Source organism: Pelophylax lessonae, assembly GCF_965119305.1.
Source record: "Pelophylax lessonae genome assembly, chromosome: 9".
Lineage (NCBI taxonomy): Eukaryota > Metazoa > Chordata > Amphibia > Anura > Ranidae > Pelophylax > Pelophylax lessonae.
In genome coordinates, this window is record NC_138776.1 from 79331964 (window position 1) to 79349765 (window position 17802).

Below are 17802 nucleotides of genomic sequence, written 5' to 3' on the forward strand. Positions count from 1 at the left end.
CCCGCTGGTTGAAAAAAAAAAGACTCAAGTAGGAACTGCCTTACCTAAAACAGCATAAAACCCCAAAACAGAAATGTAACATATTGCAGCTTACCAATCATTAGATGTGGTGGCTGCACTCATTTTCTTTTTTTAAGGCACTTTTTCCCCTCTGCTTTCACCTGAGGATCTAGCCAGTAACACACCTCCTGTATTAGAGTGCCCCCACTCTGGATAAATGAGCACAGGGGGCACCTTTGGACAGCAGCATTGTCAGTCTAGGGGGAGGGGAGTGTTAGATGCACTAGCAGATTTAAATACAAACTCCAGCTAACACTTTATTAACAGCTATGGGAAACTTTTTTTTTCTTTCTTTTTGTGATAAAGGTTTTAAATGAATAAATAAAAGCTGAACATTGCAAGCACCCCTGCTAGTGTTAATTGGCTTGTTTCAGCTCTGCAACCGATACATTCTGCTGAAAATCTTGTTCTTTTGAAAAACACGCTCTTACTGGCTGAATCACCAGATAAAAATAGAAAGAAAGAAAGCCTAAAAAAGAAAATGAATGCAGCCATCACATCTACGAATTGGTAAGCTGCAATATAATAAATATTTGCTTTTGGATTTAATACCACTTTAGCTGCAGTAGAGAAAAATCAGGTCTCCTGCTCTGTTGTACTGTATGGTAAGATTTGTATAGCTCAGAAATGGATGGACAGAAATATGTTTTTTTTTTTACTGTTAAACAGCTCTCATACAATATATGTATTTGATTACGCTGTTTGCTTAAACTTCAGCTTTAAACATTTTAGTTTTATCTTGGAATTGTTTTTTTTTTATTCCAAAAAAGCTTTATTGAAGACATTTAAAAAACACAGGTTGAACAAGCATTATTGTTACAGATATATTGGAAAAACTGAGTGTTGTATTGTTTCCATGTGGGTAAAACATTATAAGCAGAGGATTAAACAGCCTCAAGGCAATGTAGTTTGCTTAAATTGTATATTAACATCTGGAATAGATGGCATGTAACAAATTAGAGATCAGAACACAACAGTATATATGCTTACCTAATGTGGTTATATTTTAGAATTGATGTCTATTGTATTTTTATTAGGTGGTAGGTAGGTGGATATTCAGCCTGACTGTTTCCCGTGTGGTTGTGGTCAACGGACCCCTTGGAACCAGTATGGGGGAGGGGGTTACTAACAGGCCTATACCATGGATAAGTAGCAAAGACGATACGGTAGAAACTGTTTTTGCTATGTGTGAAAGGGTGAGGGGGTATATGAAGAAAACATTGGTAGAGTGGGAAAGGGAGGATAGGGAAATAGCAAAAGAGGAGAGGAGAAGGGTTGAGCGAGACAATTGCTCTCCGAAGTAGAGAGGGTATGGGGGCGTGGCCTTTTCCTCCTCCGACGACGACCGAGTATTGTGTGTCAACAATCTTTATTGAGATAGCAATTGGAAGGATTTATTTGTTGTCATAAAATGATGCCAACAAGACCAGGTTTTCCGAAACTTGGAAGACGTCTCTTTGGCTTGATGTACAGACTTTGGAATTGTTTTTAATATCAACACTTCCAGAAAGAAGTTACTGTATATAACCCACAATCCCTGGTTCTTTTCATGCTTGTGTGGAAGAGCTAGCAACACAGATTGTTGATTAATGGCTCCCCTTCCCACACAGATAGAGCGTGGGACGAAAGGACTGCCGACAACCGGCAAGTCTGTTTACATATGATCATCTGATCACATGGTAAAGGGCCCCTGTGAATAGCCCTTTATCGTGATCTGTGATCAGCTGTGGCTGAAGGACACTGCAGTTACAGAGATTGCTGGATATGCTCCCCAGAGGGCACACGGAAGGCAGGGTTCTGGGAGGATGTCCATGAATGCCCTCCTAGAACTGGAATCCTGGGACTTGGATGGAAAGGAGGGGGTGGTCAGAGGGGCCCTTCAAGGTTTCATGCACAAGGGCCCTGAAGGTTCTAGTTACATCTCTGGTTGGAGGTCTGTCCTGAACTCACAGTAAGGATAGGCCTTTATACTCCATTATGCTAATTAGATGCCTACAGGTCACAACCTAAACTTTTTAAGTATTTCATTGGTTTGGGGAAAGGGCTGGAATATTCATTACAGTTATGGTTTATTATATGTTAATATGCCCATGGCCTACAGTCAGATAGAGAGACCAGCATCTCCTAATCCAGCCGATTACAGTCAGATATGGTAAACATGAATGTGGGTGATGTCATGGCGCTCTCTAGTATTGGTAGGTAGTACAAAGTAAGAAGGGGGGGGGCAAGATTGGGGAGGGGGGGGTAAAAAGGAGGAGGGGGGGTGTGGAGCAGCAGAGAAAGGAATCCAATAGATGGTAGGGGGGGCCACGTTTGGCGGCTGCCAGCTGGAGCAAGGAGGGGCTCTGAGGAATAAAAAGCAGGAGAGAGCGGCGCCGGCTTAGTGTAGCATAAATTTATTGATACAAAATGAATGTAGCAACTTACTCTGAGGTAAGGATAAACTGGTATGATGGGTATGGCGAGATCCTCTCTCTTCTTCTCCTAGGGAATTGCAGTGGAGGAGGGTGATTTAGTACCAGTGAATCCATGGGGAAGCTGTTGTTCAGCAGCTTGTCCCTGGGTTTGATCGGTGGCGGAGGGTTCTCAGCAGGGCTCCGGCTACCTGCTTCCGATCTGACCAACGTCACTTCCTGGTAGGAAGATACGGGTTGCACGCGTTCCGAGCTCCTTCGTCAGGCAGTGGGAGTGGCCCTCTCAGGGCAGGGAATTTATACCCTGTTGCTGGAATGATTGCTAAGACATCTGTGAGGAGGGGGCGGGGCCAAGAAGACATGTAGGCTGGGATGCTTAAGCAGCGTGGCTTCAGTTATTTCCCTTTTTGTGCAACAGGTTAAAAATGATTGTCTCTAAAAACATGGCAGTGGGGCATGTTCAGTCCATAAGTAGAAAAAAAAAAATACATATATATATATATATATATATATATATATATAAATATAGATGGTATACATGGGGGTACAGATAGAAATAAAACTGATAATAAAAATAAAAATAGATGGAGGTGGAGATGACAGAAAATAAAATAAAACAGAAATAAATGTAAAGAGTGATTATGAAGAACAAGCAAAATTATTTAGGTTAATTATGTGAAAGAAAAGAGGGCGTGAGCATAATCCTGGAGATATGAAAAATTGGCAGAAGGGGTATATAAGAAAAAAAAAATCCCTGCGGATTTACCGGTACCAAGCCACCCTCTTCCACTGCACTTCGATAGGAGAAGAAGATAGATGATCTCGCCATACCCATCGTACCAGTTTATCCTTACCTCAGAGTAAGTTGCTACATTCATTTTGTATCAATAAATTTATGCTACACTAAGCCGCCACCGCTCTCTCCTGCTAGATATGGTAAACAGTCATACTGTATATCTAAAGGCATCAAGAGCTCTGCAGAGTGACTTCCAATTCTATAAACAATATATTCCCAGCTAAAATGAGCATGCATGTCAGTAAGAGGGAGATCAACAAATCTACTATACAAGTGTGAAAGATTTCCACTATTCTAAAGAAAGTTATCCAAACCTGATTCAGATATAAAGTGACCATGTCCATCTGGATTTCACTTCTCTGTATAAGTTGGTCTTTTGTCAGCTGTTAATAAAAAAGAATAATTGCACATAAACTGCCAAATCTATGAAGGCTGTTCAAGAAATTCAACAATTCATTCAGATCTATCTGGTTCATTGGGGGTGCATAATTGTGCATTAACTTGTGTTGAATTATTGCAGGCCATCTATGGGGATGGGCTGCCAATGCACCTTAAACTGGATAGGGCCATACTCTCTGATGTAGCTCACCACAGTGCATGGTTCCACTGTAGATATGTTGGACTGTATCATTTACAGAGATCACACTTTTAGTGCTTGAATTGTAAAAGCAGAACAGTCCATATTGGAGACTGAATCTCATTTTCTGTTCTGGTGAAAACATTGTTTTAAGGACCTTAATGGCGCTTTTCCACTGCATGGAACCGAACGGTTCGGCTTGCTTTTGTGCTTTTCCACTGCTGGTACCGCATGATATGGTGTAGGAACGGTTCGGTACAGTACGGTACGGCGGTGCTTTTCCACTGCATGGAACCGAACGGTACGGCTCTCAAAAACAGTACCTACTCGAATGTGGTTCCAAGAGGTACCATAACCGGTACCATATCCCACAATCCTTTGCATGCAGTCACTACTAGCCACTGATTGGTCAGAGAACCCCACCACTCCGTTTTTATCCCACCCACTTAACTTTAGTACTACTTTAGTGGAAAAGCAAACCATACCGTACCGTACCGAACCGTTCCAACACCGTACCATGCGGTACCAGCAGTGGAAAAGCAAGCCGGGCCAAGCAGGGCCGAGTAGAGCCGAGCCGGTACTTGCAGTGGAAAAGTGCCATAAGTGACAATAAAATCTTCCCAATGGGGAGCCACAGATAACAATAGAAATGGAACAGATTTTCTAATCCCCCCCCCCCCCCCAAGGGAGTCCTAAAAAAATTAAACATACAGAGACGACAAATGAAAAAAATGAATACATCTCTCTGTTAACCAATTAAATCCTTCAGTGTTTTCTTAAAAGCAAGTACTATAAGTATCTGTGTATTACTTGGTATCAGTCTTTTATAATCCCCTTAGTAGCAGTACTTAAGCTGGGACTGTGTGTGCAGTACTATAAGCTGCTCAGGTATGTTGCAGTGCTCAGGAATGACTCTGCTGCTGCTAACTCAATATCCAACTACAGCCTGAGGACAGAGGGGTGACCAGGATTTATTGCTTAACTGCAGCTGGGAAAAGTCAATTCACCAGCCTTGCTCTGCTGCATGGTCATGGCTGTGTACTATAATGCTGGCAATACACTACCCGAAATATCAGGCAAACTCATTTTCGAAAAACGAAAAAATCGTCCGTGAGAGCACCATCGTGTAATGACTGAATTTCGAATGATAAATTGTTCAATGGACATAAATGAATCAGTTTTTTGTTCAGTTTGTCACATATGCCTAGTTCAAACAGGTCGGCCGAGAAACACATTAACCTTTCAATTTATCGCTCGTTTATCGTTCGGTGGATTTTCAAAAGTGTTCCTTCGATTTTTCGGCTCTTAAAAGTTAAAAACGATTTTCAATTTGTGCCCATTAACTGGACGAAAAATGAACGATCGGACCAAATGACAGATTTTCGAACAATCTTTTGGCTAGTGTATGGCCAGCGTAAATCTCAGGACTGGCAGGATAGAAATAAAACTCCTTTAGCAGATAAATCAGTTCCCATATGAGTTTTTACCTATTTACCTATTTACGTGGAAGTCAGCTTTAAGGCCTCATGCACACTGGACGTTTTTAAAGCGGCTGTTTTTGGTGTCAGACATTTTTTTCTGAAGCCAGTAAACTCCCCAGCATGTTATCCTATATGTCCATGCACACATAGGCTGTTATCAGCATTTTTTGGCAGGGGCGTTTTCTGGCTGGAAAAAAACCCAGAACTAGTGGGTTTTAAGAGGTGTTTTTCAGCTGTAAAAATGCTCTAACTCTGATAAAAGCTTAAAAACACAGAAAAACGCGGCTTTTATCAACGTTTTTGAGCCATAAGCTTTTGTAGGAGTATAGTTTTGCTAAAAAAAAAAAAAGCTAAAAAGGCTACAGCTGAAAAAAGCTAAAAAAAAAACCACTGAAAAACGCTACAGCAAAAAAGCTGAAAAACTCCATCTACAGCTATAGCTTTCTACTGACGTTTTGATAACATCCAGTATGCATAAGGCCTAAAGTTTGCTATTGGATGTGTGTGGCCTGACACACTAAACTCTTTCTAATGTTTAGACCAGCGTTTCCCAACCTTTTAAACATGAGGGAACCCTTTGAAATAACTTTCTAGCCTTAGGGAATCCCCACTAATAATTACTATATCTACAGCTTACAGGACATTAGAGTAATGGTCAGTGGGAAGAATGTTTGTTACATTTGTGGTCACTGGGATTAATCCCCCTCTTACATACAGCTAAACAGATCCTTGTTGTCAGTGGGAACCTATCTGCGAGGCAGAAAATGCTAATTTCTCAGTGAACCCCTTGCAATTCCTGGAGGAACCCTAATTGAGAAAGCTGCTTTAGACAATTGACCTACGGATCAGTTAGGATACAGGTCTTTACCTTCTTTACTGAACTCTTGACCGGGATGTAACCAGATAACATCTTCACCTCTATAACAGCCATGTTGGATTTCTCCCGGGCTCCAACGTATCTGTAGAAATACAAATATAGGGCTTGATTTAAAATACTCTGATTTGCAGCCAAAAATAAGAGTCAAGATTTCTTTAAAAAATCCTAATTCAATCTAATATGTATTAATTTAACATGTAATTCAGTGTTTTGTACTGAATCTATATGACCCTCATTCTGAACAAAATTATTATTATTATTATGCAGGATTTATTTAGTAGCAACTGTTTGCACAGCGCTTTTCAATATAAAGGGAGACGATAAAGCGACAATACAATTAAATATAAGAGCGTTAGAAGGGTCCTGCTCCCGCGAGCTTACAATCTAATAGGGAGGGGTTGGTGGAACAAAAAGTAATAACTGTGAGGGATGAATTTATGGGAGAAATAGAAGATTTGGTTATTAGCTGAAGGCAGGATAGGCTTTCCTTAAGAGATGGTTTGGGTGATATTTTGAGACAAGATTGGTGATGTAGCTCGGGGCAGAATTGTAAATGGCTTTGTATGTTATTGTTAGTGTTTTGAATTTTATACGTTGGGTAATGGGAAGCTAGTGGAGGGATTGGCAGAGAGGGGTGGCAGGCACTGAATGGTTGGTAAGGTGGAGTCTGGCAGCAGCATTCATGATAGACTGAAGGGGTGATAGCATGCAGAGAGGTAGACCAATGAGAAGGGAGTTACAAAAGTCAAGGCACGAGATAACAAGGGAGTGAATATGTTTCTTAGTGGTTTCAATGGTTAAAAAGGAGCATATTTTGGAGATTACGGAGGTGAAGTCTGCAAGATTTGGACAGTTATTGGATTTGGGCATGAAAGGACAGGTCAAGGTCCAACATTACACCTAGCACCCTGGCATGAGGGGAGGGACTGATGGTTGTATTATGTTTGGGCTGATGGTTCAGGCCGAGCAAAAGTTCACTGGCAATACAAAATCATTTAAAAAACGTTGTGGGCCCATGCCAAAATGAAAAAAAAACAAAAACGGCGTGGTGTCCCCCCAACATCCATGTCAGACCCTTATTCAAGCATGCAGTCTGGCAGGCTAGGAAAGTGGAGGGGGGGGGGGGAGTGAAGGCCCCCCCTCCTGAACTATACTAGGCCACATGCTCTCAACAAAGCACCATGTTAATGGAGACAAGGGTCTCTTCCCGACAACCCTTGACTGTGGTTGTGGGGGGCCTGTGGGCAGGGAGCTTATCAGAATCTGGAAGCCCCCGGTTAATAAAGGGACCCCCAGATCCTGGCCTCCCCCCATGTGAATGAGTATGGGGTACATTGTACCCCTACTCATTCACCCAAAAAACTGTCAAAAATAAATAAAAACACTACAAGGGTTTTTGAAAAGTCCTTCCTTAAAAAAATTTATAAAAAAAAAAGTCCCCCTATGTAGATCCATCATCAATCACGATTCCCGCCGCACTGCGGGTGATGTCACTGACCCAGCATGCACCGATCAGTGATGTCACAAGGGGGTGGGGTCACCAGGTGATGGGACCAGGTAGCCCTGCCCTTTACCTATTTAGGAACTGTCAGATGGTGGAGCAGGCATCCAGTGGTCTGCCTTCCTAGTGGGCGGAGATTTTTTTTAAATGTAATTTTTGCTGCAGCATGTTCTATACATGCTACAGATGCGCCACTCTACAGGCAGACTAAAGGGACCTCCATTCACTATATTTAAAGGAACTTTTCATTTTTATTGTTTTACTTTAAGCATAATTAGCCTGTTCCTGACTGCCCGCCACAGTTATATGGCGGCAGGCAGCCGCTCCCAGGCAAATCACAGTACATGTACGGAGCTCGCGAGCAAGAGGCTAGGGGGCGAGCGCATGCCGCCAGCAGCGCGCTCCCGCCCCTGTTCGTCAGCGGGGAAGCTGATGCAGTGGGCAGGTGGCTCCAATTGCCACCTGACACCCACGATCGTTCCCCTCTGAGAGAGAAGAACGGTCAGCTGTTGTAAACACAGCTGACCGTTCTTCTCCCTGGAATGATCATAGAGCCCATGTGATCCTTCTATATAGGATCACATGTCTCTATGGTAATTTCAGAAGCCACACCCCCCACAGTTAGAATCACTCCCCTAGGCTGACATTTAACCCCTTGATCACCCACAATGTTAACCCCTTCCCCGCCAGTGTCATTATTATAGTAACAGTGCATATTTTTAGCACTGATTACTGTAGTAATGTCACTGGTCCCCCCAAAAGTGTCAAAAATGTCAGTTAGGGGTCCGATCTGTCTGCCGCAATGTCGCAGTCCCGCAAAAAATTGCAGATCGCTGTCATATAGCAGAATGTGAAAAATATTGTTTTTTTTTTCTCATTTTTTCTCAATTTCTCTAAAAAAAAATTTTAGCGCAAAAAATAAAAATCGCACGGGTGATCAAATACCACCAAAAGAAAGCTCTATTTGTGGGGAAAAAAGGACATCAAATTTTTTTGGGTACAGCGTTGCACGACCGCGTAATTCTCCGTTAAAGTAACACAGTGCCGAATCGCAAAATAGGGCCTGGTCAGGAAGGGGGCAAATCCTTCTGGTCTTAAAGTGATTAAAATCACTGCTCCTTTAAAAATCATTATTTTTTGAAAAAAAATGCATTGATACATGTCCCCCAGGGGAGTTCCTGGGCGCCAATACCCTTTTTATGGCCAAAAATATGCATATAAGCCTTCAAAATGGGGACTTGATTTTGTTTCATGTTCGGCACCCATAGACTTCAATGGAGTTCGGTGCAGTTAGGGGGAAAACGTTTACCCTGTTCGGGAGTTCTGCTGCAAACCGATCAGGGGGGTGTTCGGCCCATCTCTAGTTGTATTATTAATCTTGATTGAGAATTCAGGGGAGGGGGTACAGACTTAGTTTTAGAAAGATTGATTTTGAGGAAGTGGTGTGCCATCCATGCTGATATGTCAGTTAGTAAGTTAGTAATGTGAGAGGAGACTGAAGGAGTGAGGTGAGGAGTAGAAAGATTTGTGTGTCATCAGCATACTGGAAGCCATGGGAGTTTATCAAGTGATCAAAGGAGGTATAGTTGGATAAGAGGGGTCTGAGGACAGAACCTTTGGGGACCCCTACAGAAAGAGTAAGTAGAGAGGAGGAGATATAGTTAAAGGTAACACTGAATGAGGGCTGTGATAGGCAGGAGGAGAACCAGGAGAGAGCAGAGTATTAAAGGCCAAGAGAGTGGAGTTTTTTGAGAAGGAGGGGATGGTCTACAGCGTCAAAGGCTTCAGGGAGGTCTAGTAGTAGGAGTATGGAGTAGTGGCCATTAGTTTTGATAAAGTCACCCTTGATAAAGTTACGTGAGTTTGTGACGCAACGCGTCGGGAGAAGCCATGGTGATGTCACTTCCGGTCTACGGCCGAGACCGAAAGTATCAGAGCAGACTGCATCGGCGGTATCCTGCTGAACGCATTCTTTCCTGATTTTAACTGTAAGTGTGATTTATTTTGGATGTATTAAAATTATCTGATATACTACACTATGAGAGCCCCCCCCCCCTGTTTATCTTTGGTGAATGAGTATCCCAGGAACACTGCATTTGTTGCCGCTTACATGATGATCCTATAGAAGAAAACTGATTATCCATTGGGTATTTCCACATCTTGGAGATCCATATGAGGATTGCATAGCGATTACATAAGCCTCTCAGCAGATTGGAGATTATTCCGGAGGTCTCTCAGGGTGATTTATCAAACCCAAAATGCTCTATTGAGTGTGAAGGGAGGTGAGCGGCCATTACACATAATTTTGGATTCCAAGCTCACGAAAGATCGCACTGGGTTGTCACCGGAAGTGTCTTGTGTCCCTTAATCACATATGAACTTTTATCATCTTCATTTATTGCGTTATTGCACTTTTTGCACATTTTTTGGGACTTTGCGATTTTATGCGATTAATATCCAAAACCATTGTTTTCACATTTGTTCATTTACAGTAAAACCTTGGTTTGAGAGTAACTTGGTTTGAGAGCGCTTTGCAAGACAAGCACATTTTTTAAATAAATTGTGACTTGATATACAAGCGATGTCTTGATATACAAGTAGCGTCATGTATAAAAAAAGAAGAGAGGAGCCTCTAAAGTGTAGTAATATGGCTACATTTAATGAAGGTTCAATATTTAGCAACTCACATGGTTGATGATTAAAACAGGCACATCTAAGAATGCAGGCATCTGGGGTAAAGCTGTCCACATACACCATCCTCTGCACAGCCATCTTCATCATCCCTTCCCCCGCTGCACTCCACGAGTGATTCAAAGCCTCACTTTCAGATCACTCTACTGCAGGCTATTCTTCCCGGTCATGATTGCAGATGGACAGTGGTGAGAGTCGGTGGTTCAGAAGATGGTCTATGTGGACAGCTTTACCCCGGATGCCTGCATACTTAGGTGTGCCTATTTTAATCATCAACCATGCGAGTTGCTAAATGTTGAACCTTCATTAAATGTAACCACATTGCTACACTCTCATCTCTCTTATATTCTGTAGCTCTGCTAGATTTTGCTTCTAATCCCCTTGGGAAGGCTGCATATTGTGGATGGACATTTTATGGTTACACAACCTATCACATTGCTATAATCTTTGTATATAGACTATAAACTGAAGGACTTGTATAACGAATCATCTGAGTTTCCATTATTTCTTATGGGGAAATTTGCTTCGATATAAGAGTGCTTTGGATTACAAGCATGTTTCCAGAACGAATTATGCTCGCAATCCAAGGTTTTATGGTATTTATTTATTGGATATTACTAGGCACTTTAAGTGATCCTTACTTTCACTGAATAATCTATTGATACTTTCACCTGCACCTGATTCTGTTATTTAGATAACCACTTTGCAACCTGGAGTTGCAGCCTTCCACTTTTTTTTATCACAAAGCAACTTGGAAGTTGTAGTCCATCATTCTTCTTTTTATTTATTTATTTTCTTCTAATTGTATGGGCATTGATCACTTCATCTTCACATTGCTATTTTAGCATTTTTATATTGTTATACGAGGAATCGAAGATCACCACTTATACCTATCACTTGTAGCACTTTCTCTAATTTATCCGTATTTATGATTGAGCACAAGAGCACTTCTTTGATCACCGCCACTGCACCTTATACATCATTTATTGCTATACTATCTTGCACATAAGATTATTATTGTCTTCATCCAGAATGTATATGTTCATACTTTTCCATCAGTGATTTATTTATGGTCCACCAATTTTAGATATCTAGCGCTGATTCTCTCCTCTCTTTCAATTAGTCTAGTATGTGGTGACACTAGTGAATTAGCTGCTGAATTGGTGCTCCAGTACATTACATTTATTCCTTCTTATTTTTTCTACATTCCTTTACCCCATCGGTAGCGCATAGGTCCATTTCTTTTTATTGGCCATTGGTTTTAGCAGTTCATAAATCATTATTAAGTTTTAGTAGGGCAGTTTCAGTAGAGTGCAGCGAGCAAAAGCCGGACTGTAAGGGGTCAAGAAAGCTGTTTTCAGTGAGGTAAGAGGTCAGACATTTGTAGGCTAAGCATTTTAAAAGTGTAGAGATAAACAGTTAGGAGATGGGTCCTTTGTCCCTTTTCCTCTTCAAATATCCACTTTTCTTTGTTCTAGTACAGAAAATGCAACAATTTAGAAACTAAGGGCCAGTGTACTGTCTTTAAGATGTTAGGGGGTCCAGAATGTGGGCGGTGGGAGAATAAAAATGGCCCATCATCAGTGGCAGTAAAAAAAATAGCTTAGTGCTTGTAGTTAGTACGAGGAGAATAGTGACCCATCATTGCTAACAGTGACAAGAATAGTGCCTAATTGTTGTCAGTGGAAAAAATAGTGCCACATCATTGGTGTCAATGAAAGTAATAATACTACATTCAGTAAATCAGTATGTCAGCGCTTAAATGGTCTGAAAACAGCAGTGTTCAATTAGTGCAAATATACAAACACCAAAAATGCATTCCTTTATATCCCTTTTATAAATAATTCTACATTGTTGGTGTCAGTGGAAAGAATGGTGCTTCATCGTCGGTGTCAGTAGGTGGAATAGTGCTCCAAGGGTAAGGTGAGGGCAAGCAAAGTGCCACAGGTTGGAGACCACTGTACTAAAGGTATACCTCGTTAAACAATGTATTATTTACCTACCAAAACTATTCTTCAATGCTAAATCTTTCAACCACCATCTAAAATAATTTGTTTTGTTGATTTGTAGGAGAATGAGTAGGAAAAAGTCATTTTCTGTGCATTCATTCTTTAGGCTCTGCATAATTTGGGATGTGGCAGGGATGCATCCTTTGCCTACATACAAAGGTGTCCCTCATCTCCGAAGATTAGGAGGTATGCTGAATCTCTCTAAAGAACAGTAACCCATAGGAAAACACTCAACCTAGCGAAGGTGGGGGTCAGCTTTAGAAGCTAATCAGAGCTCTAGGGTAAGCCTAACACTGAACGTTTATACATGAGGAAAGAGTAGATAAAAAACACTATCAATGTGCTAACGGTAATTGTATAGTCAAATCACAAGTTGAAGGTATAGCGGTGACTAAGAAAATGCAGCACCCATTTTACTCCTGTAGCTACGGATCAGATGGACAAGTACAATTACCATTATTTTATTAGGATGAGGATTCTTGCATTTTTGAGAGTAAGGTAGGGCACATCTATGGACATATAATAAAGATTTTGATATAAAAAAATGTTATGTGACTTTAATTGTAATAATTTTCAAAAGAACCTGGTTATTATGGCACACTCAATATTGATTGTGTACTGAGCACAGAAACAGGACAATGTAAGGTCGGTCCACCCAAAACAGACATTTCAGATATAAGGGGACACTATTAGGAGGCTGATGTAGCACATAGAGAAAAACTTACTTTTTTAATGTTCTAAAAAGTATCGGCTGAGCTTAAAACTTGAAGATCTTGCTGTGTCCCCCAAAGCATTATAAAATAGATAACAATAATAAAACTCACGTAGCACTGATAAGAATCTCAAACATTGTCATTGGATCCCCTAGACACTCTCTGTTTGAATGTGGTGTCACCTTTAATGAAAAGCTGGTGTCACTTCTGGGCGGTGGAACATTGTATCTTAGGACTGTCTGTGGAATGAAGACAAAAAGTGAGTTAGAGAAAGATTATGAAAAAGAGAAAAGAAGGCAGAAATTTAGTTTCCTCTTACCTGTACAAATACACAGCCATTCCCTGTGGCGGTCACAGTGTAATTTCCGGTAACAGTCGGTAGTGATGCTTTCTGGAGGAGGAGACGGTTGTTTTTGTCTACATGGAATTTCTCCAGAAATCTTGAGCTGGAACCAACAGTCACAGTCACATTGCCCTTGTCACTAAATGTGATCTCGGAATACTTGGCCAGAGCTTGTAGAGCCACAACTGTGTCCTACATGGAATAAGAGGATTGTTAGTAAAGGTACAAGTGTACACAAGGGACAGAGATGAACACTTTCAGCTAATGAGGCTAAAAGGAATCCCAACATGTAGCATACAAACAAACAGAATTCACCTTTCACTGGTCTAACTAAACCAAAGTCTTGGAGTAAATTCTGATTCCAGGTTGTGTTGGTCTTTGCATGTGTTACTAAACAAAGGCCATCATATAAAGCACATGATGTTAAAAAAAATGGACAACATGCATGAAAACTTCTTGCTCCCAACCCCCATCCCAAGCCTGACTTCTGTCCTGAAATCCCAGTTCAGCTGCCTGCACGCTTTTACCTTCCCCATATGTTGTTAAGAGGAATATTTCTAGGATTGGTCTTTCTACATATTTCAATTTTGAAGTCGCCATAAGTTGTGGGGGTGGGGGGATCAAAAAAAGAAGTTAGCGCTTCTCATGCCTTTTGTAGATAATGAAAATAGGATCTTGGACAGGAGCATGTCGAATAATTCAGCACAGGGATAGGTGATGTAACCTACCACCCAGACCAACCAGAACAGCTGAGATATGCTGCAGGTTATAAGTTAACAGATGAGCCTTGTTGAATATCACTTGCTGAATCTCTGTATTCAGTCTGTATTTAGTCCATTGTTTACCTGTGTAGATGAGAAGCCTCCATAGGGATTCTGCTGTTTGCTTAGCCAGTTCACAATCTCTGTAGCTTTGCCCAAGTCAGGTTCAGGACCAGAGAGTACAGCCAGGAGCACATAGGCATTCATCTCTACCTCAGCAGATGGAGCTCGGTACCAGTATGAATCTTGCTTAGGAGGAAGAGAATCACGTTTCCAGTGGAGCTGTCCATCTGTAGATACAAAAACAAGATATATTTATTCTATGGTCTTGTCTCTCTTCAAAGATTGTTTATTTGACCTCACTACGGGCTTGTCAGTACATAGACATAGTGTTCAATCAGGTCAAGAGAAAATAGTTAACTTGCAACTGCACCTACAGTCTGACTAAACTCGAGTCCCCCAGTGGGAATACCTTTTATTTGCTATGAGAGGCATCCCTATAGATAACAATTGGAGGCTGTTTGCACCCATAGCTGATCATGTCCACTCGCATGGAATCGCTCAAGCAGTAATTACATGCAAGTAGGCACAACTAGCTGCTGGAGCCAACAGCTTCCCATTGCTTTCATCAGGGCTGCCTCTTGCAGCTAATCGCAGGTACCTCTTCTGGATTTCTCAAATGTGATTGGACTGTGGGTGCATTTGCAAATGTAAATGCATCCTAATAGAAAGCAGGTTCAATGATGCTGGCCATCTTATAACCTGGAAGACTGCAGATATCTAGCAATAAAAAGGATCTATGATTGAAGGCGAGTATTGCAACAAAAGTTTATTTTTTATTTTTAATAACCCTGGACCCTTGATAATTACATTATGAAAGTAAAAAACTGGAGTTTTGCTTCAGGTGTTTGGATTTACTGTAGATATACTTTTTTTTCCGCATTTCAGCTGGTGTATAGGAAAGAATGAAACACGCTTCCAGGTTTTATTGCCAAAGCTTAATTAAACAAGCTGAGGTTAGAAGCTGATTGGTTACCATGCACAGCTGCATCAGAAATGTGAGTTCACCAGTTTTAGTAAATCTACCCCACTGTAATTAATTGCATGCTATTTAAAACAAGTATTCTTTTTAAATAAATTTGGCTCATGCAGGTATTTACATATGCCTAGAGTTCTCTAAGTTACATAATTGCTCACCTCCTCGAACAGCCTTTTCCTCCAATTTTTCCAATACAATTTTTCTGAGCTCTGTCTCTCCGCAGAGTGTATAGGTGTAAGCTAGCAGAGCCAGAGTGTATACATTGGTCACATCCACAGGTGCCTTTTGTAGACAGGAAACTGCGTCCCTGACCAGAGGATCCTAGATGGAGAAAAAAAAGGTGGATGAGAAAGCTAATTACTAAATATGTTATTATCTGCAATGTAAAGAATAAAAGTAATTTTTTTTTTTTGCTTTAGAGGAGCGATCCAGTTGGCAGTTGAGTGGAATAAATTATTCCATATTTAACCATTTTAGGACCAGAGGATTTTCCTGCTTTACATCCAGGCCAACATTCGGCCCATGTCATGTGTACAGGGCTTAAATGTGCCTATTTCTGAAGTGTATTTTACTGTACCACAATGTAACCTGGTTACATTATACTAAGGTGATGATGCTTCATTGTTTCTTCTGCTGTGACACTGCATTCTACATGATATTTCTGCTCTCCCCCACAGATATTTATCAATAAAAAGCTTTTACTAAAAAAAAAAAATAACCTATATTGATCATTCCTAATTAGTAGATAATGGGTGCTCTGGCAGCAGGACTAAAAATCTCCAAAACATTTTCAGTCCACACAAAACTTGTGGTTTCTCGAATATTTTGAAGATCTCTGTGATCAATTTCCTGGATATGCACACTTGTGGCCAATATGAGGAGCTTTCACTCTTCCTGATGTTTTTATTATTTATTTTAAAATTATGGAGAATGTAACAAGATTGGATGGAACTGATGGGGGGATCACCTACAACTCCCATCTGGACAGGAACAGATATTATTTATTATTCAAAGGAATAAAAAAAAAAGACCACCTTTTTGTATACATATTTTTTTTTAATCTAGTTACAAAATGTGAAACCTAGAGCAAGTTATACTATTAATACCATCATAAAGTGTTTTATAATACACTACAATATTTTAAGAAATTGGTTATCAAAATAATGATCACTTACGTCCAGGGGCACACCTCCATCTATCAAAGCAATTGTTACATAGGCGGAAAGGGAAATTTCATCTTCCACTCCTCCCTGCAATAGAGACCATGGCTTCAAATTAACTTATACTGATTGAAACTATTCAGATAGGTTTAGTTCAAAGAAAAATGTAGAACGATTCATTTTATTTTACTTTAACATGATCATGCTTCCCGGAAGATTGTTTAGGAGGTTTTTTTTTTCCTTTCTTATATTCTGCACACAAACAGATTTCTTGTTTCCTTTTGCCAGAGAATAAAAGATGACATTTGATTGGTTATTGTAAACAAGATCTACAATTTATTTCCAAAAAACAAAATTCAGGCAAAGATGTTTTAAAACTCTTGATAAAAAGATAGGGAGGTTGATTTACTAAAGGCAAATATGCTGTGCACTAGAAGTGCACTTCAAGTGCACTTGCAAGTGCAGTTGCTCTAGATATGAGGTGAAGCTCTAAATGAGGGGGATCTCTGCTGATTTCTATCATCTAATCATATGCAAGCCAATACACAGTTTTTTATTTTCCTTGCATGTTCCGTTCCCCTATGAGCTAGAGCAACTGCACATGCAGTGCACAGACTATTTATCTTTAGTAAATCAACCCCAAGGTCTTTGTAAGCTGAGATTCATTCCCAACATTTTTGCATAGGGCAGGGGTCTTCAAACTATGGCCCTCCAGTTGTTCAGGAACTAAAATTCCCATCATGCTTAGTCATGTCTGTGAATGTCAGAGTTTTACAGTGCCTCATGGGATGTGTAGTTTTGCAACAGCTGGAGGTCCCTAGTTTGAGGATCCCTGGCATAGGGGTTAGCTCAGCAGTTCAAGCATATGACATCTAATTCATAAATTCAGTAGTTTTCTATATGCTTGCTTGAATAGATAGTACCCACACTGATAGAAAGATTTAAAATAATTGAGCTCTGATAAAACATAATACAAAATAAAATATCAGTTTTAATAGATTACTTTAAAAACAGCTAGTTGTGCACAAATAATTTTAGAAAAACATAGAGGTCTCAGCACTTTCAGAACAAAAGGACTGAAATACAAACTGCAATAGTGTATGAAAGCAGAATTACATTTGACCCAGCTTCCAGCCACAACAATTTAAAAAATAGACAAACGCCCGTGTAGCAGGTTTTCAAGGCATTGGGCCTGATGTGGGTCTGCCATTGTTACCGATTACCTCTCCAGCCCATGTGAGCTGCGGCCCTGGGTTTGAGAACTGAGACATGGACGACTCCGGCATCTTGGTTTTGTGGTTTTTATTGTATTTGAGGGATGGGAGAAGGGAATGAGTGGGATAATCTTTTGGCTTAACTAAATACACTGCGGACTTAATC

At 40.6% G+C, this 17802-nt stretch overlaps 1 protein-coding gene across 1 annotated transcript in view; it reads right to left on the minus strand.

Annotated features, from left to right (window-relative positions):
• LOC309564226 (alpha-2-macroglobulin-like) overlaps nucleotides 1-17802 on the minus strand; it is a 289760-nt gene that overhangs the window by 6434 nt on the left and 265524 nt on the right. The window contains exons 26-32 of the mRNA XM_082268853.1: nucleotides 16438-16512; nucleotides 15421-15583; nucleotides 14308-14513; nucleotides 13439-13654; nucleotides 13231-13358; nucleotides 6197-6287; nucleotides 3585-3653 (exon numbers count right to left, since the gene is read on the minus strand). Coding sequence (XP_082124979.1) covers nucleotides 3585-3653; nucleotides 6197-6287; nucleotides 13231-13358; nucleotides 13439-13654; nucleotides 14308-14513; nucleotides 15421-15583; nucleotides 16438-16512 — 948 coding nt within the window. The remainder of the gene's footprint in view (nucleotides 1-3584; nucleotides 3654-6196; nucleotides 6288-13230; nucleotides 13359-13438; nucleotides 13655-14307; nucleotides 14514-15420; nucleotides 15584-16437; nucleotides 16513-17802) is intronic.